Here is a 24576-nt window from a genome sequence, read left to right as displayed (position 1 = left end):
TTAAAGACAACCAGGCTGGGAGAGGTGGCTCGCACCTGTAATCCTGGCAGTTTGAGAGGCGGAAGCAGGTGGGTCTCTTGAGCCCAGGAGTTTGAGACCAGCCTGGGCAATGTAGCAAAACCCTGTCTCTACAAAAAAAAACAAAAATTAGCTGGGCATGGTGTCGCGCGCCTGTAAGTCCCAGCTACTTGGGAGGCTGAGCTGGGAGGCAGAGCTGCAGTGAGCTGAAATGGTGCCACTGCACTCCTGGATGACAGAGCAAGACCCTGCCTCAAAAGAAAAAAAAAGACAACCAGATAATATTTGAGTTGAATTCTGAAATTAGTTGTATCAAAGGGAAATAAGGCAATCTAGATTTATTAACTAAAGTGGGAATTCATTTGATACATAGTGGGGACATTCCAGTTGATTTAGCAGAGATAAAATCTGAAGTCAAGGAGCAGGGTTACTGTAGTAGTCCAGGTCCTAGGTGACAAAGAGCTCAGGATGAAGGAATATTTTGGAGGAAAAATTATGACACATGGACCTAGTGACAGATTGGACAGAGAAGACGAATGAAGAGTCAACTAATCTCAGTGTTTCTGGATTGGAATAAGAGTGACACTGGCTCATGTCTTCTATCACTTTATAATTACACAAGCTAATAGGATTCATTCCATCACACTTGTCCGCGGCTTTTACGAACTATGATAATAGGATAGAATTTTCATGGAAAACTCGGCGGGGCGCGGTGGCTCACACCTATAATCCCAGCAGTTTGGGAGGCCGAGGCGGGTGGATCACCTGAAGTCAGGAGTTCGAGACCAGCCTGACCAACATGGAGAAACCCCGTTTCTACTAAAAAAACAAAATTAGCTGGGGCTGGTGGCACGCACCTGCAATCCCAGCTACTCAGGAGACGGAGGCAGGAGAATCACTTGAACCCAAAAGGCAGAGGTTGCAGTGAGACGAGATTGTGCCATTGCACTCCAGCCAGGGCAACAAGATTGAAACTCCGTCTCAAAAAAAAAAAAAAAAACTTCATGGAAAACTCACAATAAAAAAAGTGTCAAGCTATTATTGCATGAAGACTACAAAGTCACAGCAGCAACATTTACAAATAGTTTTAAACTAGGAGACAGTCAAAGGACCCACACACTACAGGTTTTGAAATGCAAGAGTTTTAGAGGAGACATACCCCTACTCCCTCTTTTTGTTCTCGGTTTAGGATAGAGACCATGGTTCGGATCTCTGTTTGTCCATCTTTGACCGAAGGGCTGGGTCACAGCCAAGTGACTCCGAGCCAAATGCTGGCAGTCAATGGCAGTAAGATGCTTCCGCTTAAACCGTCTCACTGTTTCATACCAGCAGGTAGAAGAAAGGGGATATTCATTAGTTATCACCGATTCTACAAGCTAGCCAGCACATTATACTCAAGTTTCTGCATAGTGACATGATTTTGTCAACACCCCAGCCAACCGTTCCCCCCTCCCCTTGCCCCCCAACTTTGTCCTTTCAATTTCTTCGCATTTTTCTTCCTTAGAATTGAAGAATCCTAAGTGACATTTTAAGATCTTAAGTTTTTTTTTCTACTTATACTTTCTAGAAGCCTTGGTCATGAAATGCTCATTTAAGAAAAAGTTGTGGCTGGGCGCGCTGGCTCATGTCTGTAATCCCAGAACTTTGGGAGGTGGAGGAGGGGGCAAGACATTTTTAGTATGTCTACTAAAAATACAAAAATTAGCTGGGCGTGGTGGTGCAGGCCTGCAATCCCAGCTACTTAGGAGACCGAGGCAAGACAATCGCTTGAACCCAAGAGGTGGAGGTTGCAGTGAGCCGAGATCGCACCACTGCACTCCAATCTGGGCGACACAGCAAAAAAAGAAGTTGTCATTAGTGGATATACTGAGGTTTGGCATCTTTTCCTTAACTTTATCCAGGCCATTTATATTTCTATTATAATCAAAAGTATTTAAGAATCGGCTATATATTTTTTTAAATAACAAAAAACTTTTATAACTTTCTTTTTTGTTAAATGGTTAAATTTTTTTTAATTGTAGTAAAAAGCACATAACATGAAAAGCACATAACTAGAAGCAAAACATCATGATAATAAAACAGGCTGCAGTTTCCTTGAAAGAAGGACCAAAGGGCACACATCTCTCAGCCCCCCGAGCCCCTTGGTATTGAGAACTGACTTGAAAGGACAGGAGCGACTCCCCCAGCCCCCAAATGGAAGAGAAGCCAATTCCTTTTCAGGACCTTTAGAGGAGAAAACTTCATATCTTCCCTTAGCAAAACACTACAGCAACAATTGCGCCTAGAATTTTGTTTCAACGGTACTGAAATACTTGGTTTTGTATTACTCATCTTCTTTCAGGTAATTCTTGTCCATGTGTAACCAAGACTCTCCGTGCTTCTGCATCTGTTACTGCATGTAAGATCTAGCTACCTCCTTATGGCATTAAACACTAAAATGTAAAGATACACTTCTTAAAAAATAAGAATTAGGTCAGGCGCAGTGGCTCATGCCTGTAATCCCAGCACTTTGAGAGGCCAAGACGGGTGGATCACTTGAGGTCTAGAGCTCAAGACCAGCCTGGCAACACGGTGAAACCCCATCTCTACTAAAAATATAAAAATCAGCCAGGTGTGGTGGTGGGCACCTGTAACCCCAGCTACTCAGGAGGCTGAGGCCCAAGAATCACTTGAACCTGGGAGGCGGAGGTTGTAGTGACCCAAGATTGTGCCATTGCACTCCAGCCTGGATGAGAGTACAACTCCATCTCAAAAAAAAAAAGAAAAAGAAAAAGAAAAAAAAGAATTAAAGTTAGCTTTTATAGGAGACGGTCAAAAGAAAATAAAATCAGGTTCTACCAGTATCATATTTTCACAGATCCTAAAAAACACTCCAGTAGGTCGGGCGCAGTGTCTCACACCTGTAATCCCAGCACTTTGGGAGGCCGAGGCGGGTGGATCACCTGAGGTCAGGAGTTCAAGACCAGCCTGGCCAACATAGTGAAACCCCGTCTCTATTAAAAATAGAAAAAATTAGCTGGGCATGGTGGCATATGCCCCGGAGGCTGAGGCAGGAGTATCGCTTGAACGTGGGAGGCAGAGGTTGCAGTGAGCCGAGGTCGCACCATTGCACTCCAGCCTGGGCAACAAGAGTGAAACTCCATCTCAAAAAGAAAATAAAGAATACTCCACCACTAAACTATGGTATCAAATGCCAGAATCTCACTCAACATTTCTTTTTTGTTTTTTTCTTTTTTTGAGACAGAGTCTCCCTCTGTTGCTTAGGCTGGAGCACAGTGACACAATCTTGGCTCACTGCAACATTCACCTCTTGGGTTCAAGCGATTTTCTTGCCTCGGCCTCCCAAGTAGCTGGGACTACAGGCCCCCTCCACCACACCCAGCTAACTTTTGTATCTTTAATAGAGACGGGGTTTTACTATGTTGGCCAGGCTGGTCTCGAACTCCTGGCCTCAAGTGATCCGCCCACCTCGGCCTCCCAAAGTGCTGGGATTACAGATGTGAGCCACTGTGCCCAGCTCGACATTTCCTTTAAGCTTGAAAATACATAAAGCCAAGACCCCAGTGATTTAGTTGATATAGTTTACAATATTTTTTCATTATTCCTCCCTAGCTAATTCATAAATCACCCTTCCAAATTTCAGTTAACTTTTTCAAGGTTTAATACCAGCTTTTTAAAAAAAAAAAAACTTCATGAATATTTTAAGACTTTTCCAAAATTAATTCTACAAACAAAAGCAGTTCTGAGAGCCCCTCTGAAAGGACGCTGGACATCGGCTAACTACCTGAACTTAGAAGCTGGGTGCAACCCCATGGGCGCCAGGCCCCAGCACTGCCAGATGCGCTCACTCTCACGAAGCAGCACAGCACAGCGTGGTGAGCCGGCGAGGGCCTGGCGGGAGGGCTGGGCTGGCACCCTCAGCTGGCCACTTGGTTGCTCTATGGCTTCAGGGCACCTCAGGTCTCTAAGTCTGATAGGTCTACGGCCACACCACCCTGAACTCACCCAATCTCATCTAAGTCTGATAAGTGTCATCAGGAACAGATGAGAAAATATGCTCAAAACTGTCTGTCAAATTATCCAACTGCATGCATACAAACTTACCTGTTTCCTCTGTTTAACAAGGCTTATGTGAGTAGCCTGCATAAGACACTGAAATATCCTTCAAATTATAAAGATGCCACCTAATGGCAAAGCAGGAAGTGTATTAGCAGCCCAAATACAGCCAATTCTGTATTACTGGAAATACCTTCTAAACTAACCAGTAACATGTCTCGCTTATTATGAACAGAAAACCAAACACCCCCCTCCACTTTGATGGTTTTGTGCTGGTTCTGTAATGTTGCTGACCAGTTTATTTAGAGGAAAACAACAACAAATCATCTTATTCACACAGAAACAAAGTATGAATGTGAAGTTTCTCTACATTAAAAACTAAATTTGAAGTTTTCTACATTGGAAAGAAAACAAAGTCTTGTTGTACTCTTTTTAAAAAATAAGACATGGAATTTTATTTCCTGTGTTCAAAACCCTCCATATTACAAATATAACGCAAGGACTATTTTGCCTGAATGGGGACCTCTGGGCATATCTGCAAAAGAGACAGGTAGAGCGGCAACATGGCTTCCAGAACACCCGAAAATCCTGGGTGAGGTGCCCCACACAATGCTCAACAGCAGGAGCAGCTGCAGGATTCCAGGCAGCAAATCCACAGGCCCTATAGATCCAACAGAGTCGACTCACGCCTGCTTTTCTCTCTCCTCAAACAGTCCCAATTGCTTCAGAGCTGGTCAGTACAGTATCTACAATTAGAACTGGAGACACTATGTGTCCTGATGAAGGGTAAGGAAAAAAGGAAAAAAATAAAATAAATAACTGGAGACACTCACTAAAGAAAGTTACCAAGAGCGAATATCTCACTTGAATAGGAGGTGAACATCTACTGCCACGATGGCCTGGAGAAGAAAAGCCTTCATGGATAAAATCATGAAGGAAAAAAATAAAACAAAACAAAACAAACAAAACAAAAAATCACAAAGGAGCAAGATCAACATCAAAGCACTCATATCTGAGACCCAGGACCTCAGGCCAGCTGCAGGCCTGCTTAGCTGAATGGTGTGTCAGGTAGCGAAGGCTTCTGAAAGTCAATGAAAAGGCACGTAACCAGTGAGAAAATCAGGCTCAGTTGAAGGGTCTGATGCCCACCCAAATCTGTGATGGCCTTCTACATTTGGCTTTCGGAAACAGCTACAAACAGAGGCTGGCAGATTTGTATAGAAGAGGTACTTACACATGCAGGGTGAACTCTGGAACGTTTTTTGTGAAGTATGTAAGAATGGCTTTATCGAAGCCTTCTGCAGCCACCTCACTGTAACAACGGTGCATTGATAATGACCATCAATGAGATGGAGATGTCTCAATCACATGCCTGAGAGTCGAAAAGACAGTAAGCATGCCCCAAGGTAAGCAGCTAGCCCACCTCGTTCACTGCTGTAACTCTGTACGTAGATAGCGTGGGGCCAGACATATAGTCTGTGCCATGTACTCAACGTTCATGTCCCTGAAATTCACACACTGAAATCCTCACCCCCAAGGTGATGGTATGAAGTGGTGGGGCTCTGGGCCAGGCACAGTGGCTCATGCCTGTAATCCCAGCACTTTGAGAGGCCAAGGTGGGTGGATCACTTGAGGTCTAGAGTTCAAGACCAGCCTGGCAACATAGTGAAACCCCATCTCTACTAAAAATATAAAAATTAGCCAGGTGTGGTGGCGGGCACCTGTAACCCCAGCTACTCAGGAGGCTGAGGCCCAAGAATCACTTGAACCCGGGAGGCGGAGGTTGCTGTGAGCCAAGATTGTGCCACTGCACTCCAGCCTGGACAATGGAGAGAGATTGTGTCTCAAAAGAAAAAAAAAAAGTGAGGTTCTAGGAAGTGATAAGGTCACAAGGGTGGAGTCCCCACAAACGGGATTAGTGCCCTTATAAGAGAGGTCTCAGAGAGCTCCCTTACTCCTGCCAACATGTGAGGACACAAAGAGAAGGTGCCGTCTATGAACCAGGAAGCGGCCCTCGCCAGACACCAAATCTGCTGGCACCTTGATCTTAGACTTCCAGCCTCCAGATCTGTGAGTGAGAGAGACTTCTGCTTATAAGCGGCCCAGTTATGGTATTTTGTTATACCAGCCCTAACGGACTGAGGCAGCACACGTTCTGTGAATACTGAGTGGGTCAAGAAGGATGAGGAGCAGGGAGAAGAATTCGGCTGGGAGGTCCAGGAGCCTACACTCTAATCCCTAGGGATATACTATAGAACTGCTCCCACAGGGATACCTCCCTGGTAGCTCACAACAGACTGATGACAGAACATCAAAAATGTTCAGTCCCAAAGGGAACTGCTTTGGAAAAGGTAATATGAACAGGATAGATTTTTATTTATGTATTTATCTCAGAAAATACATCTGAATCCAAAATGCTTGTTGCGAAGGTTAAGTGTTTGCAGAAATCTAACAAAGACACAGGAGTAGCAGAAAGTGCTAATGGGAGTGTTGGAACACTGTGTTCTGCTTCAAGGGCATCCCGGTATATTCCAGTATGTTCTGGCATGAAGCCACCCTGGGAGGGACTGAGGTTCGGTACCAGGGGAGGGGCGCTTAGACTGGTGATCTGGCCTCTGTGCACTAAGATAAGTAACCTATATAACTGGAATGGCGTTACCAGCCATAGTTTGGCTGGCGGGAGAGCTGGTATTTTTATTGGATTTTTATTAACACTTTTATTGGATTCCCCACCCCTTGGACTTATTGGATATATGTATCAAAAATAACTTTTCTAACGTCAGCTGGAGGTCAGGAAAACTAAACTGTATCTCTGGTCTCAGAGACAGGTGCTGTGATGCTCTGAACTGGGAGCCAGGAGCCCTGTGTCTACCTCCTCTGGAGGAGCCCTGTGTTCACCTCCTCTGCAATTACATGCTTTACACTTAATGTTCCCTTAAAGCCCCTCCGAGGCTGTGGGGTGCAGGAGAAGACCCACACTTGGCAGGTATATTCATCGCCAAAGCCTTGCTTATGAAAACGAGGATTATAATAACCTGCCATGCTGAATTCAGAGAATGAGACAATATATATGTAAGTACTCAAGCCACCCACATTAAGGGTGACAACACCTATCTCTAAATCTATGCCAACACCTAGCAACAGAAACGTCAGAAGAAATATGTGACTACCACACCAATCTGAGGGTCTCCTAAGGCACGTCAGTTTTAATAGCATTAATGTTCTTGCTAAATGGTTAAAAATAAAACCAAAACACTACACTAGAATTCTAATCACCCTTCTATTCTTATTAATATACCTTTTTAAAAAGCAGTTCAAAAATAACTTTATCAAAATAAAAATGCTCAAATGCTACTTCTTCCATAAAAATCCTCCTTCCCTGAGTCACGCAAAGCTAATGGTATGCCTCCCTCTCTACACAGCAAGTGCACTTTACACCTCCCGTAAAGGGCATTTACTGTTAGAAGCTGCTTGTGATTCTTTAGGGAATGAAATTATCTGTGCTGAATGACCAGAGATAAAGGGAAGCTGTGTCTAAACTAGGGGTTCTTGTGGGTGCAGAGAGATTAGAATCACTTACGGGGCTTTGCAAACTCTACAAGGCCTCCAGAGTTGTTGAAATTGGTCTCCTACACACCAAATTCGGCATCTGTGCTCCCACCCTTGGACACTCTCTTCCACAATGACCAACAGAAATGTGTTAGAGCCCTCGGGTGTCAGGGTAGAAAAACCAGAATGTACACAAACCATTTTGTCAAACGAATATTCCCTAGGCTTAAGTAAGCTCATTCCCACACTGCCTTTTCTGTGACGGCTGTCTAACAGTGTGACTTCTCTGTCCTCCACCCCAGGGGTCCCCATTCCAGGACCCACCTCTCTTTGCTAACCCTCAGCTTTTAGCCCTACCCCAGCAATTCCTGGCCTTTGCTAACTTTGAAGTGGTCAGATCTGGAGGTTAGCCCTCCACCACCCCTCACATCTCTTCACCCTGATGACAGTCTATCCCCTCCCAGCCCACTCTGACCCACTCCACGCCCTGGTGAGGTCCCCTGATGGAGATGAGACCCTTATCAGTCTCCCCTGAACGAGTCCTTACAAGAACTCTGCTACGGGGAACTAAAAGGAAGGGACCACGTCTATCCCCTCATTCCTCAAAGTGCACAAGGGGGAAACAAGAGACACTCCTGCAGTCGCAGAGTGAGAACTGCGTGTCTGCCACTCCTCCCCTATGCTTTCATTTGCCTGGCTTCTTTTTTTAATCTTCTTTATTGAAAACAACTTACAAAACAAGTCACAGAAAGTGAAACTGAGTGTTTCAGGTTTTGCTGCAAAGAATGTTGTTGCTCTTCTCCCTGAGCACACAGCTGGGCTATACTTCCCAGTCCCACGTGCAGGTGGATGTCGCCTTACCGCTGGGTGCCAGCCAATGCAATGGGAACAGCAGCAGCACACGCCTCTTCCAGACCTGCCCTCCACTCTTCGCCTCTTCCCCTTAACTGGGAAGCTGATTCCCAGGACATCCTTAGAAGCCGGGTGTTCAAAATAGAAGAGCCTCCAGCAGCCTCAATCCTCGGACTACTGCTTTAAAAAGAACCCTTCCTCCCCACACCTACACACACAAACTCCAACCACCACCATGACCTGTAGCCTCCTTAGATTGTTATGGGATTGAAAAATAAACTTCTATTGTGAGGCCATTACATGTCTGGATCTATTTGTCACTGCAGCAAAGCTTACCCTAACCATTCAGGATCATTTGAAATGGATACCAAATAATTTCCTTTCTTCCTCTACCTTTACTAATCAGATTTCATACCAAAAAGTCCTTTAAAACTTTTAGGTTACAGACCTAAATGGACAAGATGAAGACAATAAGTACCTAGAATTCCTGGAAATAAATATTATTATTAAATAATTGCTTTTTCAAAAAAAAATCAAGTTGACTCGCTAGTACAAGGTACCTGACTGGAGAAACTGCTGTAATACTATACCCAACTTTAACAAAGATCCACAGAGGGCAGTTTTGCTAATCTGGACAATTTTGGAGTCAGCTAACCGCCCTGGTCAGTTTCCCACATGCCTCTTACTTTCAGCGTGCTCTGTGAAGACCAGCAAGTGGGCACTCGTCCTCTGGCATCTCCTGTGGAGATGGCCCAGGGGCCCTGCGCAATGTAGCCCATTATCACATGACTCAGGCACTTGACAGGTCCAATGGCAGCCTGTGAAATGGGAATGGCCCAATTTCAACAGTTAACTGTGTTATCTCTCAACTCCAGCACCATAAAAGTATTCACTCAAGCCAGGAAGCACTTCGCAGGAATAAAACCGCCCTGTACATCCGAGATACTTGTAACGATTCTTTGTGTAAGTGTGCATTTAACATGTGTCTTATACAAATTATTGTTTTTAATTAAAAACATTATTAAAACATTAAATTTAATTAAAAACATTTAATTAAAAACATTAAAAACATTGTATTACATATTATATTAATAACAATTATTTGTATAAGTCTGTATTTAATACGTCTTCCATCCCAGACTAAAAGCTCTCTGTTCTAGTGGGAAGGAGTAGAGAGGTACTCACACCCAGCATGTAACACACATTGCTTCATAAACAATTCCTGACTAAACGAACAAATGCGCAGCTGCAGCACTTCTTCTAAAGTGTGGGCTGTCTTCCTGGGCTTTGAAGCTCTCAACTCTCCGAGAGCTCCTAAGTGCTTTACAGCTTTTGCAGTTCTTTCCTATATTCTCGTCTGACCCTCAAAGCAATCCTACAGTTGTACCATGATTAAGATGGGGCTGAGAGAGGACTCACCTGAAGTCACCTCGTAGCTCATGAGTGATGGCGCCAACACAAGAACCCGGGTCTCCTGACTCCCCTAGTCCAGTGCACTTCCTACTGTGACATTCTTCTCTCTGTATCTAGACACCTTGAAAGCAGCTTCCGAAAACCTCAAGTTTAATTTCCATATTACATTTTTTTTTAAATCATTGTGAAATGTCAGAACCAAAGAAATTGAGAAGTATTTGGAAAACATAACTATAAGGAAAATACCACTAAATGCTGTAGACCTGAAATGGAAAAACTTCAAAATATTGTGTCCCCATTAGCTCTAAAAGAAATGAATGCAGAAAGCAAGCAAAATAGAGCTCCAGCTCCTTTCCCAGGTATTCACTGACGCAGAGCCAGGCTACCACAGCCTGCTTCTCCAGAAATCCAAAAGTTCCCAGGCAGTAAGCTCAATCTCCCCGGGATCCTCTCACATCAGAGACACCTGTGACTCCCTTGGAGACAGCACTCGTGTATGACAGCCAACAAGGATGGGCTGGGCTTTCCATTCTATGTTTTTCCTAAGGAAAGGAAGGAATGTTTGAAAAACAAGAGAAAGATCACTACTTATGGTCTAGAATATAATTTTATATATTTGAAAGGCTTTTTCTACAGTCAATTCATTCCACAACTACTTTTACGTATCTGCTATGTCCCAGATTCATTTTAAACTCCATGAGAGCTTTGTCTTATGGTATCCTTGGTGTTAAATGCTATTTTAGACATTAGTGATACAAAAGTGAATAAGCCTACCCATAAGGCAGCTACCAAAACAAACACAAGTTACTAAAGATAAAGTAATATAACAACTACATAAATGCATGCATGAAGTGTTATGATAGTAAAGAAACATAAACAGAGTTAGGCAAGTTGAAAAAGGCTTCACGAAGAGTTGAGTCTTGAAAGAATCATGGGATTCAGTAAGGCGGAAGGAAACAATGTGTGCAAAAATACAGAGGCATTAACAACGCACTAGAGTGGCAGGAAAGCTGGGCTTCATCAAAACAAGAGGTTCCCTGATGAGGAATGACAGGAGACAAGGCTGGAAAATGAATTTGGAGCCACAGACTACAAAGGTCCTTACACATAATGATAAAGAAATTGGGCTTCAAAAAAAGAAATTGGACTTTATCCGGTAGGAGCTTCAAGGTATCATCCAATTTTGTTTGTTTGTTTGTTTTTTGTTTTCAGACGGAGTCTCACTCTGTCTGTGGTCCAGGCTGGGGTACAATGGCACAGTCTCGGCTCATTGCAACCTCCGCCTCCCAGGTTCAAGTGATTCTCCTGCCTCAGTCTTCCGAGTAGCTGGGACTACAGGTGCACACCGCCACATCCATCTAATTTTTTGTATTTTAGTAGAGAGAGGATTTCACCGTGTTGCCCAGGCTGGTCTAGAACTCCTGAGCTCAGGCAATCCACCCGCCTCGGCCTCCCAAAGTGGTAGGATTACAGGCATCAGCCACCGCGCCCAGCCTCATCCAATTTTTAAAGCAGGGTCATTACACAATCAAATTTACACTTTAGGGCGGTGACTCGGGAGAGAGGATAGAAGGTGGAGAGACATGGAGATTCAGGAAAACAAGTCAGAAAGCCACCATATCAACCTATGTGAGAACTGGCAAAGGCCTGAGAGTAGCAGACCCTGCAGGTGCATAAGAACATGGCTTTGTTTGACAAGACAGAAAGATAAAAGATAAAGAGCAACAAGGATAACTGGCATTTCTAGTAGAACATTCAAAGAGATGTTAATGTCATTAACCATGTTAAGGAATAAAAGAGAAACAGTGTTTGTGTTTTAATCACTTTTTCCCCCGGAGTGAGAGGGAGGCTGAAAGTCCTAGTTTTAAAAATAATTTCTGGCTTTAAGTTATCTGTGGAATACCATGTTTATGCTCCAGGAGGTCCTCTGAAATCTCAGACTGGTCTTCAAAAGGCATGTGAATGACAGTTACAGATATAAGATTTGAGATGCTTTCTAAAAGTAGGTAATTTCACAGCCAGAAAGGCAAAGATGGAATCCAAATTCAGTTTCCAAATAAAATCAGCCTACGAGGGATAGAGGAATGAGATAAGCAGCAAAAAGATGATGTCAACAAACCCAAAATTAGAATTCTAAATCTAATACCAATAGTGGTGTCTACACACACTCACAAATCACGAAACCTGTCAAATGATCAGTGTACCAATGGGCATGCTGAACAGCATACCCATGAAAAACAGGAGGAAAAGGAAAGACAGCCAAGGAGCAAGTCGGTGCCAATGACGACTACATGTGACGTGACAGTAAAGGCCAGAACACAACCTCCAAAAGTCTGCACAAAAGAAATGAGCAGCCCAACCGGAAAACAGCAAGACCCAGGAAACAGCTCCATCCATTAGCTTACTGTTCAGATCCCGCCCCTCTAGACCAAGCTTTTGCCTCAGAAAATCACAGGAGCTGTGGGACAGATTCACATACAGTATCATTTAGTTATCCAAAGGGAGATACAGAGCAAAGAAGGTTCACAGAGAAGACACAAGAGGCAGAATTGAATGTGCAACACCAATGAAGTAACCAATTATCCTGGGTTCAAATATTCCAACCTGGCCAGGCACGGTGGCTCACGCCTGTAATCCCAGCATTTGGGAGGCCGAGCTGGGTGAATTACTCGAGGCCAGGAGTTTAAAGACCAGCCTGGCCAACATGGTGAAACCCCGTCTCTACTAAAAATACAAAAAAAATCAGCCGAGCATGGTGGCACACGCCTGTAATCCCAGCTACTTGGGAGGCTGAGGCAGGAGAATCGTTTGAACCCGGGAGGGGGAGGTTGCAGTAAGCCGAGATCGTGCCGCTGCACTCCACCCTGAGCAACAGAGAGAGACTCTGTCTCAAAATATATATATATATTCCAACCTATTGTGAACCCGTGCGTCCCAATTATGTTTAAAAAACAGGGAAACTAGAGACATAATGCAAGAGAAGATAGTCATCTGAAACTGGGAGAAGGGCGGGGGTAAAAGCAAAAAGCATGAAGCTACCAGATGCCTCAACTTCCAATTTGCACTAACTTCAACGGCAGCAGAACACTGCTTGGCACGCCCTACACTTTTGTGCATTTCAAACAACTTTTATGCCTTCCTTTTTTTCTTTTTCTGGAGTGACAAGGCACGACAGAATAATAACCTGAGCAAAGCTGGTACTTGGACTAGTTCTGTCTCCAGCGGCTATCCACATCCCTGTTACCTTAACCAAACTCAATCTGCTCATGAGTAAAACGGACTTATCTTCATGGGCCCATTCCAGAAGTCTTTTCATTTATCTCCGCTCATTTTACCACAGGGGCAGACGCTGGCGGACACTCAACACATGCTACCATCCTGCCTTCCAGAAGACTTTATTACCTATAATTCAGTAAGAAAGTCACTGACTTGGTTAGGCCTCCACTTCCCCAACTGTAAAACCCTACTGATGCCTCATAGGGTTGTCTTCGGACCACAGAGTGCAATAAAAAATGTAAACGGCACTCGTTTTTAGGCCTGGCAAATAGGAGCTACTCCCATTCTACTCCCTAAAGGAATCGAAAACATGGAGAGGTTAAGTGACTGGCACCTAATCAGATCGGGTAAGGAACCCAACACCTACTGATCTCTTCCATCACCCACAGCCTGCCCAGCTCTCGCCGTGCCCTCCACCAGCGCCAGGCATCCCACATCGCCTTAGGCTTCCCATGCTCAGAGGAGGGGCAGAGAGGCTACCGATGACACAGGGGCAGAGGGCAGCGAAAAATGACTTGCCCAAGGTCAAAACGTCAGAGTAGACGCGAAAGCCTGGACTGCTAGCAGCCGAGGCCACGTCCCCGCGCTTGCCCCTCCAGCCCCGAGGACCCACACGCTGCGCCTTCCTGGCCTCGGGGGGCAGCGCGGGGGCCGCTCCCGACCGAGTTCAGTGAGCGCCCTGGCCTCCCCCGCGCACCCCCGCCGCGCCCTCCACCTGCCCACGGCCCGGGCGGCCAAGCCCCCACGCCTGCGCTTGCCCGAGCCCGGCCTCGCGCCCCCGGGGCCCCCGCTGCCCCACCCCGGGCCCGGACCCCCCGCGCAGGACCCCGGAGGTTAAGTTTTCCACACGGCGGAGCCCCTCCCACACTCCCTGCCACGTCTGCGGCCTCACGCACTGTGGCGCTCCGGACCCGGACCCAGTTGCCGCCGCTGCCGGGCCCGCGCCGCCGGCCGCCCAGCCCAGCGTCCCCCGACAGCGAGCTCCTCCTCTGGCCGGGACCTGGAGCCCGAGACGACCGCCGACTTCCTCCGCGAGCTCCGCCCCGCCGCAGCCCCGGGAAGCGCCCGCCGCCGGAGCCGGACAGACGGCCCCCGCGACCAATCGGGACGCGAGACCGGAGGGGGCGTGCTGACGGACGGCCACTAACGCCAATCGAAATGCGCAACCGGTGGGGGCGCGGCCACAGCTACCGGGCCACGCCCCATCCGCGCTTCCGCTCGGGCCGGGGCGGAGCGGGAAACTTTCCCAGAGTTCCTTCGAGCTCCCCGAGTCCCCGCGGAGCGGCGGCTGTCGAGGGGCGGGGACGGGGGCGGAGCCCAGGAACGCCGGCCCCCAGCGGCTGGAGGCTGGGGCGGCCCTGAGGACGCGTGCGGGGCAGGTCACGCTTGGGCCTGGCTGCCTCAGGAGCCATCCTGCACGGCGCCGGGCGAGGCTGTGCGCGCCCTCCCGGACCCTCCACTTTGGGGCTTTGCGGTGTAGCGGCGCGCCCCACTCCCTCACGTGTTCAGTCCCGAATCACTTACGGGCCGCTGTAGCTCCAGGACGGCGGACGCCAGCGCTCTCGGATCCCCAGGCCCCTCCGTGCTCATCCCGGACCGCTCCGTCCCTGAGGAAAAACCGCCCCGTGCCCGGGACCGCGGCTTCTCCCACGCGGGGCAGGCCGGGTTGTGAGGGGGCAGCCCGCCTGCGGACTAGGCCGGGGGTGTGAGGAGGCGGCTCTGCCGGGGACAAAGCCGGGGGCGTGAGGGGCGGTTCTGTCGGGTTCGGGGCGCGCGGGGCAGGTTGCGTGAAGAGGCGGAAAGTCCCACTCGCCCTCGGCTTCTCCCTGCCCGGCCGCCGGTGTCCCGCCCGCCGCCGCCCCGCGCAGCCCGGCCCGACCCGCGGCGATGGCCCAGCCCGGGGACCCGCGGCGCCTCTGCAGGCTGGTGCAGGAGGGCCGGCTGCGCGCCCTGAAGGAGGAGCTGCAGGCGGCCGGGGGCTGCCCGGGGCCGGCCGGGGATACCCTCCTGCACTGCGCCGCGCGCCACGGGCATCGGGACGTGCTGGCCTATCTGGCCGAGGCCTGGGGCATGGACATCGAGGCCACCAACCGAGACTACAAGCGGCCTCTGCACGAGGCGGCCTCCATGGGCCACCGAGACTGCGTGCGCTACCTACTGGGCCGGGGGGCAGCGGTCGACTGCCTGAAGAAGGCCGACTGGTAGGTGTGGAGCGGAAAGACACCCCGCCTCCCCTCTACTCGCAGAGTCGTAGCGAGTTCCCTGTGCTTCTCCGTCCCCTTGGACACCATAGCTGTTCTCAGCTCCTAGTTCTCACCCCAGGCCTGCTCAGCGGCAGGGACCTCCTGCCCAACTTTCCCTTATAACGCAGATGACCTGCGGAGTCCCTCGTTCCTGCCCTTGTGGGTTAACTGGTCGGGGCAGTCACCTCCCTTTCTAGAGCACGGAATAGTGTAGAATATAACCAAAGAGAATGTTACCAAACAATGAAGTGTGTGCACTATACAGATAGCTTCCGGATGGGATGTTCTGGGGACATTTAGCTAAGTTACTTGTGCACCAATGCATTGTTTCAATTGACATTGCTCCAATCAATATCCAGAATTCCTGAGTTATACACGCGCTTGTGTGTGTAGAGCACAGTGCAGTTGTATCACATACGTGCAGCCTTGCATAACCACCACAGTCAGAGATACTCTGCTCCACCATCACACAAGCCAATTGCATTTCGTTTGTTAGATTGACACTGATTTTAGTACTCACTAGGTCAGGTTCGTTAGAGGGCGTGAACCTCTTTAGGAACATAGGAAAGTACATCTTCCCCACTGGGGCAGGGGAATAGGCTTCGTTATGTGTTGAAGGTTGTCTGTGGGTTTTCTTAGCTCTGCCCCAATTCACTGCTATCCTGTGAACTAGCTTATAAGCCGCTTTGTCTCCCAGGCACCCTCTCCTCTTGGTACACATTCGTTACAATCATTTTCCCCTAATTATTTCTCCTAGGGTCCTCACAGAAGGCACAGAGGTTGCCGGTCAAAGCTGTTTTCCTGCCTGCCAGACCCCTGAATCCTCTAGGTTTTCCATCTGTGCCAAGGATGTGTGTGTTTTGAAGACCTGGCCCCTGGCTTCTAATGTCTCAGCTGCCTCCATCTGACAGCTTCTCCTGGTTGGCCTTAGGACTCCTCTGATGATGGCCTGCACAAGGAAGAACCTGGGGGTGATCCAGGAGCTGGTGGAACATGGCGCCAATCCACTCCTGAAGAACAAAGATGGCTGGAACAGTTTCCACATTGCCAGTCGAGAAGGCGACCCTCTGATCCTCCAGTACCTGCTCACTGTTTGCCCAGGTGCCTGGAAGACAGAGAGCAAAATTAGAAGGACTCCTCTGCATACTGCAGGTACAGCCTACAGCTCTGCAGGTGAGCAGTACACACATGTGGCTGCTTCACCCAGCACTGCCCAACCGCATCTTGTTCAGGTCACCTTCAGGGGAAAAGAGGATTTTGGAAAACAGAAGGCAGAGAATAAGAACATCTGGGCGGGGGAGGGGGTGGGGGCGGGGGCGGGGGTGCGGGTGCAGTGGCTCATGCCCGTAATCCCAGCACTTTGGGAGGCCGGAGGCGGGTGGATCACCTGAGGTCAGGAGTTCAAGACCAGCCTGGCCAACATGGTGAAACGCCGTCTCTACTAAAAATACAAAAAATTAGCCGGGCGTGGTGGCGGCTGCCTGTAATCCCAGCTACTGGGGAGCTCCAGAGTCTGAGGCAGGAGAATGGCTTTAACCCAGGAGGCAGAGGTTGTACTACATTACACTACATTACACTACAGCCTGGGAACAAGAGCAAAACTCCGTCTCAAAAAAAAAAAAAAAAAAAGCATCTAGGGGCCTTTTGGCATATAATCAATTTCTAAAGTTAACATAACTTGGCTAGCATGCTGTGGTATTAGTTTATTTTTCGTGTGTATCTGTGTTATCCTCCCTAGATTATTTGCCCATGAGCTGGTTCTGTAGCACATAGTCTTTGACCTTGGGCAAGGAAATTAGTCTCTCTCTTGAGCAAGTTTCCTCATCAACCAAATAATAATGTCAGTGATGGTATGTCTCAGGGTCGTTGTAGAGTTTAAAGAGCATGATGTATGTAAATCCTTTAGACAATGCTTGGCACATAGCACAAAGTAACTGGTTAGTGCTATTTTCTTTATCATGTTTACATCGTTACTCTTAAAGGCAGGAGGGAAATATATATCCTCATAGCCTTAGTAACACCTACCATAGTGCTATACATTTAAATAAATATAGATACTCATAATTAAATACCTTGGCCCAATAACATCTAATGTAAATTTGGGTTACAGTTTTTATTATTTGGAGTAGTGATTCTTAACTCTGAATTATCTATTTGTAGATTATTTTAGTAAAAAGTTTCAATTTGCTCATTTGTTTGAAGAAAGTAAAAAGAAAAACAATTAGTAAAAAGTAAAATTACTGTAATTTCAGAAGTTAGATATTAAGGAGCTCAAGAGTCTAGATTAAGAAATTCAGAAAATAACTTGTAGCTTTCTAGGTAGTACATTGATTAGGATAGAGGGCTTTTAGTTTCTCTGAAAATCATCACTTGTGATGTTTTATAGTGTTGCTTTTTGTTTTTTGTTTTTTTTGAGAAGACAGAGTCTTGCTCTGTCGCCCAGGCTGGAATACAGTGGCACGATCTCAGCTCACTGCAACCTCTGCCTCGCAGGTTCAAGCAATTCACGTGCCTCAGCCTCCCGAGTAGCTGGGATTACTGGCGCATGCCACCATGCCCAGCTAATTTTCATATTTTTAGTAGAGATGGGGTTTCCCCATGTTGGCCAGGCTGGTCTTGAACTCCTGACCTGAAGTGATCCGCCCACCTTGGCCTCCCAAAGTGCTGGGATTACAGGCATGAGCCACAGTTGGCAATTAGGGACCAAGGAATCATTTCTAAAACTTTGCAAGTAAGTAGAAAACTTTTTTTTTAGCTCATGAATTATTTGACCAGTTTCTCCCCTGGAGAAACAATCAGCACTCCATCATTCACCCAAAATAGTGGAAGACAAATAGTCATAACCTTTGAGTATAGTTACTTTTAGTAGGGGAATTAAATCCAGGGTATTTTGCCATGGATTACTGTTACAATATTTTGCATTTCCTGGGCAAAAATGGACTAGTCTTGGGGATCTGCAGCACAGAAGTGTAACTTTAGGACTGAAAGTTTCCCATGAAAGTGCACGTGAAGATAAGATAATCAAGTGTTGGCTGTGTACATATAAAGTGAAAACATTATTGTTTACCGCTTTATCCAGTTAAATATTTATTCGTGTAGGGTGGTAACAGTGTACCCAATTTAATGATTCCTTCTTGTAAGCTATCACTAATAGAACGGGGCAGAGAGCAAAGCCAGGAGGCAGGAAGCATTTTATGTGTGCACTAAAAAGCTCTAATTCTCAGCTTTGTTTCTCCTCCCAGCAATGCATGGCCATTTGGAGGCGGTCAAGGTGCTTCTTAAGAGGTAAGAACAATACAGCAAATCGGGGAAAATATTTGCTAACTATGACAAAGAGTTGATACCAGTGCTACATAAAGAGCTCAGACACATTTTTAAGAAAAAGGCTTTCAAAAGAAAAATGAACAAAAGACATAGTAGATAAAGAATATGAAACAAAAATAACATATCTGGGGAAAATGTTTTCAGTGGCAAAATCATCCATTTTTCTATTTTTTTCAACAAGCATTTATACATTCATTTAGTGCTCGGTGGCTCATGCCTATAATCCCAGCACTTTGGGAGGCCGAGGCAGGCGGATCACAAGGTCAGGAGATCGAGACCATCCTGGCTAACACAGTGAAACCCCGTCTCTACTAAAAATGCAAAAAAAATTAGCCAGGTGTGGTGGCGGGCGCCTGTAGTCCCAGCTACTCAGGAAGCTGAGGCAGGAGAATGGGGTGAACCCGAGAGGCGGAGCTTGCAATGAGCCGAGATCGCACCACTGCACTCCAGCCTGGGCAACAGAGCAAGACTCTGTCTCAAAAAAAAATAAAAAATAAAAAAATAAAGCCCAGTACCAGGTGCAAGGTGCAAGGGCCACAACAGAAAGAAGACACATGTAGTTTCTACCCTCTTGGAACTCACAGACTGGCAGGAAAGACAGACCATGAAGGAGTCCCGAAAGTCTGGTGTGCATTACAAGGACTTGCAGGATCCCTACAGAACAAATAATGGGAAGACCCAATTTGGCTTAAGAGTAAAGAATCTCAGCGCCAGTGTTTAAGCTGTGACCTGAAGGAGAAAAAGAAATTAGCTGAAAGCGGGAGGCAAGGGAGCATTCCAGACAGCAATAACAGCACCCACCGATGCTCCGAACCAGGAAAAACTGGTACATCTAAGAAAACAAAAGACGCCTAGAATATGCTGAGCCTGAACAGTGAAGGGGTGGGAGAATGAATGCTATCAGCCACATTGAGGATTTTCCTTTTTTTTTTTTTTTTTTAGTTTTTGAGGTGGAGTTTTGCTTCTGTCACCCAGGCTGGACTGCAATGGCGCAATCTCAGCTCACTGCAACCTCCACCTCCCAGGCTCAAGCGATTCTCCTGCCTCAACTTCCTAAGTAGCTGGGATTGCAGGTGCACGCCACCACACCTCGCTAATTTTTTATGTTTTTGGTAGAGACGGGGTTTCACTACGTTGGCCAGGCTGGTCTTGAACTCCTGACCTCAGGTGATCCACCCACCTCGGCCTCCCAAAGTGCTGGGATTACAGTCGTGAGCCACTGTGCCCAGCTCAGACACAGATGTCTTAAATATTTTGGCTGTGAAATTGAAGGATGGGGGTAATCAATTGATCATGAAGGATGCGGGAAAGGCAGTGGCAAGGGGTGGCTTCCAGGTCTCTGGTGCAGGAAGCTGAAGAGACCAAGTGCTGTCAAATGGGATGGAGAAGGGTAGAGGAGCAGCGTGTCTGCTAGGGAAGACCATCACACTCCTGAAGGCTTAGTGCTCAGTTCGGACACCGAGATGGGGGAGAATAGAGAGAGCTCCACGCTCACAGGTCATTTGCACACATGCAGTTCACCTGCAGGTGATCAGGTGTCAACTGTCCCCTGGGTTTGAGGTGGTGAATTTTCTCAGCTCTTACTTGGGGTTTTGGCTCTAGGTGCCAATATGAACCAGACTACAGAGACAACTGTGGCGTCACCGCCTTGATGGACGCAATCCAGTGTGGTCACATCGACGTCGCTAGGCTGCTCCTCGATGAACATGGGGTATAAAAATGGTTGTGTTTTTATTCTTTTGGTTCTTCCTATAAATTTTAGGTCACAGGTTAAGCAGAGCACATTGTTACTCAGATCCCAGGTTCCATTCCCCAGCCCCTCCAAACTCTCTCTCTGGAACTTGGTGACCTCTTTAAGCACCAGTGTTCCCATCTGTAAAATGGAGAGAAATGTAATTTCTTCAGAAAGTTTTACAAGGATTAAATAATATAATGTACATAAAGCAGTTAGCAAAATATTCAGTAAATGGTAGCTGTTTTATAGCAATAATAACAACAAACTGTCTCTGCTGATAGTGCTTTTGGCACCATAGCCTGGAACATTGAATCATAACCATCTTTTTGATTAGAGAGCCCTTTTTTGAGAGCAGGGCGCGATGGCTCATGCCTGTAATCCCAGCACTTTGGGAGGCCAAAGCGGGTGGGTCACCTAAGGTCAGGAATTTGAGACCAGCCTAGCCAACATGTTAAAACCCATCTCTACTAAAAATATAAAAATTAGCCAGGTGTGGTGGCACACACCTGAGGCTGAAGCAAGAGACTCGCTTGAACCAAGGAGATGGAGGTTGCAGTGAGCCAAGATTGCGCCACTGCACTCCAGCCTGAGCAACAGAGTGAGACTTCGTCTCAAAAAAAAAGAATCCTTTGAGAACCAGACAAAAGCCACATATCCTCTGCCCAGAGAGTTGTGTGTAAACAGCCCAGTTTTGCTGAAGTGCCAGCAGATGCCCAGATCTAAGTTGCCCTGTTTCTTATCTTTGACCTTTGCTCCTTTCTCTCCTCTGCCCACTAGGCTTGCCTTTCAGCAGAAGACAGCCTGGGTGCCCAGGCACTGCACAGGGCAGCCGTCACAGGGCAGGACGAAGCCATCCGATTCTTGGTCTCTGAACTTGGCGTCGATGTAGATGTGAGAGCTACATCAACCCACCTCACAGCACTTCATTATGCAGCTAAGGTTTGTTACTTCTTATAACGTTGTCCCAGCTTCCCCGAGGCTTGCCTTACTTCTTTGATCAGTAGCTCTGTAGCCTGGTTTCTTTGACCCCATCTCTATGGAAGAAATTGCCCATGATATTCTTCTGAAATGGTCAGGATTCTGAAGCGCTTTATGTCTTTAAATAGAAACCTGACTTGAATTTGTTTCTAGACAAAACTTTAAAAAAAAGCCTTTTACTCCATAAAGTGCCTCCCCCTCACACACAGGTTTTTGTTTTCAGGAATAACGTTATTTGAAGCTATAAATACCCATTGTATGAAATTCCTGGCTCTCTGTTCTTATACTGGATTTCAGAAGTTAAGAACTCTTCAGCCAGGCCAAGAGAATTGCATTTACTAGGCTCTCTGGGGTATATTGAAGATAAGCAAACATTTTCACTGGAAAAGTAGCTGTTTTAAATGCTAGGAGCGTTTTGCATATTATCCTTAACATTATCTATTGGCTCTATGCTTTTACTTATTTTTTGTTTTTTTGTTTGTTTGTTTTTGTTTTTGTTTTGAGATAGAGTCTTGCTTTTTTGCCCAGGCTGGATTACAGGTGCGTGCCACCATGCCTGGCTAATTTTTGTATTCTTAGTAGAGACGGGGTTTCACCACGTTGGCCAGGCTGGTCTCGAACTTTTGACCTTGTGATCCACCCACCTCGGCCTCCCAAAGTGCTGGAATTACAGGCGTGAGCCACCATGCCCGGCCTACTTGTTTTTCTGATCAATTACATTTTCCTGCCTGATGTCCTGCTTTCGAGCAGCTGGGTAGATACACATGATGTGCTCTGTGGCCACAGGGTCCTCCCATAGGAAGAGTGAACCTGGAACCTTAACTGTAGTCTCATCACATAGTAGCAGACTAACTGGCTAGACAAAGAGTGTATAAATTATTTTATAGGCCAGGCGCAGTGGCTCACTCCTGTAATCCCAGCACTTTGGGAGGCCAAGGCGGGCGGATCACGGGGTCAAGAGATCGAGACCAGTGGCTCACGCCTGTAATCCCAGCACTATGGGAGGCTGAGGCAGGTGGATCATGAGGTCAGGAGATCGAGACCATCCTGGCTAACATGGTGAGACCCCGTGTCTACTAAAAATACAAAAAATTAGCCGGGCATGGTGGCAGGTGCCTGTAGTCCCAGCTACTAGGGAGACTGAGGCAGGAGAATGGTGTGAACCTGGGAGGAGGAGCTTGCAGTGAGCCGAGATTGCACCACCGCACTCCAGCCTGGACGACAGAGTGAGACTGTGTCTAAAAAAAAAAAAAAAAATCGAGACCATCCTGGCCAACATGGTGAAACCCTGTCTCTACTAAAAAATACACAAAAATTAGCTGGGGGTGGTGACGCATGCCACTAGTCCCAGCTACTCAGGAGGCTGAGGCAGAAGGATCGCTTGAATCCGGGAGGCGGAGGTTGCAGTGAGCCAAGATCATGCCACTGCACCCCAGCCAAGCAACAGAGTGAGACTACATCTCAAATATATATATATATATTTTATAAATAATATTTTATTTTATAAAATATTTATAATAATAATTCCTACTAACTGTAATAGGAATTCCCATTTATGAGCGGTGATGATCTTTTCTAGTTTATCTCTCCCTAAAGATTTCAACAAAGAGTATATTTGCTTGGGGAATTTTAGAGTTTTGGGTTCTGTATAAATCACAAGATTTGTACTGCTCACAATGATGGAAACTAACTGCACTGGGTCAGTAATTTGGCTCACAGAGTTGATCATCTATATTCTAATAATTAAATATCACCAAAATATTTATTTAATGATTTATATTAGAATTGAGAATGATACAGTATCTTACTTTAGATATGAAAATTTGGCTGGGCGCAGTGGCTCGCACCTGTAATCCCAACACTTTGGGAGGCTGAGGCGGGAGGATCCCTTGAGCCCAGGAGTTTGTGATCAGTCTGGACAACATAGTGAGACCTTGTCTCTACAAAAAAAAAAAAAAAAAGAATAAATTAGGGAAAAAAAGATATGAAAATTCACTTTTAGCAGTTGACTGTTTTAGAAAAGGTGCCTAATATATGTTAGAGTCTGTGTTTAAAGTGTGAAAGGAAAATAAAAACTTAAGACCCCCAACTCACTCTGCCAAAAGAAAAAAAATTAAGCTGAAAGCTGAGTCGTGCAGAAAGCTGCCTTTCCTTTTGTTCCTAAGCAGATAGCTACAGATAAAGGGTAAATATTTCCACAGGTAGCTACTTTATATTCACCTTATCTTATGTAAAGTGCCAATTTACTGAGTGGAAAGAGATATTTAATGTATCGTTGCCTAATCCCTGCCCCCCTGCTCCTTTTATCCTGCAATGTGGATTCAGTAATGTGACCATACCCTCCTCCTTTTCACTCCAGCCCTCTTTTCCCCTTTAAATATTGAAGCCCTCAAAATCATCTTTGGAGAGAGACACAGACCTGTCTCTCAGGTATGTCCTTAACCTTGGCAAAATAAACTTCTAAATTGATTGAGACCTGTCTCAGATACTTTTTGGTTTGCAAAAGGTTTTCTTTTATCCTCATCACAGTGATAACAAATTTGTTTCAATTCAGGAAGGACATACAAGTACAATTCAGACTCTCTTGTCCTTGGGAGCTGACATCAATTCTAAAGATGAAAAAAATCGATCAGGTACCGTTTAATTTTATATATGCCTTGGAAATTAGTAAACTGAGTATAACCAATACACTTTTATATTTAAAACATTGATTTTAATATTCTTCCTTTTTTTTTTTTTTTTTTTTTTTTAGTGGTGGTGGTGTTGAGACAAGAGTTTCCCTCTGTTGCCCAGGCTGGAGTGCAGTGGCGCGCCATCTCAGCTCTCTGCAACATCCACCTCCTGGCTCAAGTGATTCTTGTGTCTCAGCCTCCCAAGTAGCTGGAATTACAGGCATGCACCACCATGCCTGGCTAATTTTTGTATTTTTAGTACAGATGGGGTTTCCCTATGTTGGCCAGGCTGGTCTTGAACTCCTGACCTCAAACAGTCTACCTGCCTTGGCCTCCCAAAGTGCTGGGATTACAGGCATGAGCCACTGTGACCAGCCTTAATGTTATTCTTGTAATAGCTCAGCTACTTTTCATTAAAATATCTTTTTCTCTGCAAAGCCTTCATATAATTGTTGTTATT

At 46.3% G+C, this 24576-nt stretch overlaps 2 protein-coding genes across 27 annotated transcripts in view; one reads left to right on the top strand and one right to left on the bottom strand.

The window, feature by feature from the left end:
• Positions 1-14799, bottom strand: part of FBH1 (F-box DNA helicase 1) — a 47685-nt gene extending 32886 nt beyond the window's left edge. The window contains exons 1-4 of one of the 21 annotated variants that reach the window (XM_055353156.2): positions 14061-14200; positions 9895-10430; positions 9162-9293; positions 1178-1333 (exon numbers count right to left, since the gene is read on the bottom strand). In XM_055353156.2, the coding sequence (XP_055209131.2) occupies positions 1178-1333; positions 9162-9293; positions 9895-9916 (310 nt within the window). In that variant the 5' untranslated portion in view covers positions 9917-10430; positions 14061-14200. The other 20 variants (XM_055353154.2, XM_063709854.1, XM_055353158.2 and 17 more) reach the window with 20 other exon arrangements.
• A 117-nt stretch (positions 14800-14916) lies between these two features.
• ANKRD16 (ankyrin repeat domain 16) overlaps positions 14917-24576 on the top strand; it is a 31549-nt gene continuing 21889 nt past the window's right edge. For 2 of the 6 annotated variants that reach the window (XM_055353174.2, XM_055353175.2), the window contains exons 1-5: positions 14917-15365; positions 16339-16580; positions 18650-18692; positions 20334-20442; positions 21244-21405. In XM_055353174.2, the coding sequence (XP_055209149.1) occupies positions 15052-15365; positions 16339-16580; positions 18650-18692; positions 20334-20442; positions 21244-21405 (870 nt within the window). In that variant the 5' untranslated portion in view covers positions 14917-15051. Of the gene's footprint in view, positions 15366-16338; positions 16581-18649; positions 18693-20333; positions 20443-21243; positions 21406-23998; positions 24078-24196; positions 24554-24576 lie in introns of those variants that run through there. The other 4 variants (XM_055353171.2, XM_063709861.1, XM_063709862.1 and 1 more) reach the window with 4 other exon arrangements.

Source organism: Gorilla gorilla, chromosome 8 (assembly GCF_029281585.2).
Source record: "Gorilla gorilla gorilla isolate KB3781 chromosome 8, NHGRI_mGorGor1-v2.1_pri, whole genome shotgun sequence".
Lineage (NCBI taxonomy): Eukaryota > Metazoa > Chordata > Mammalia > Primates > Hominidae > Gorilla > Gorilla gorilla.
Note: the sequence above shows the minus strand (reverse complement) of the source record. Positions and strands in the feature narration are given on the sequence as shown.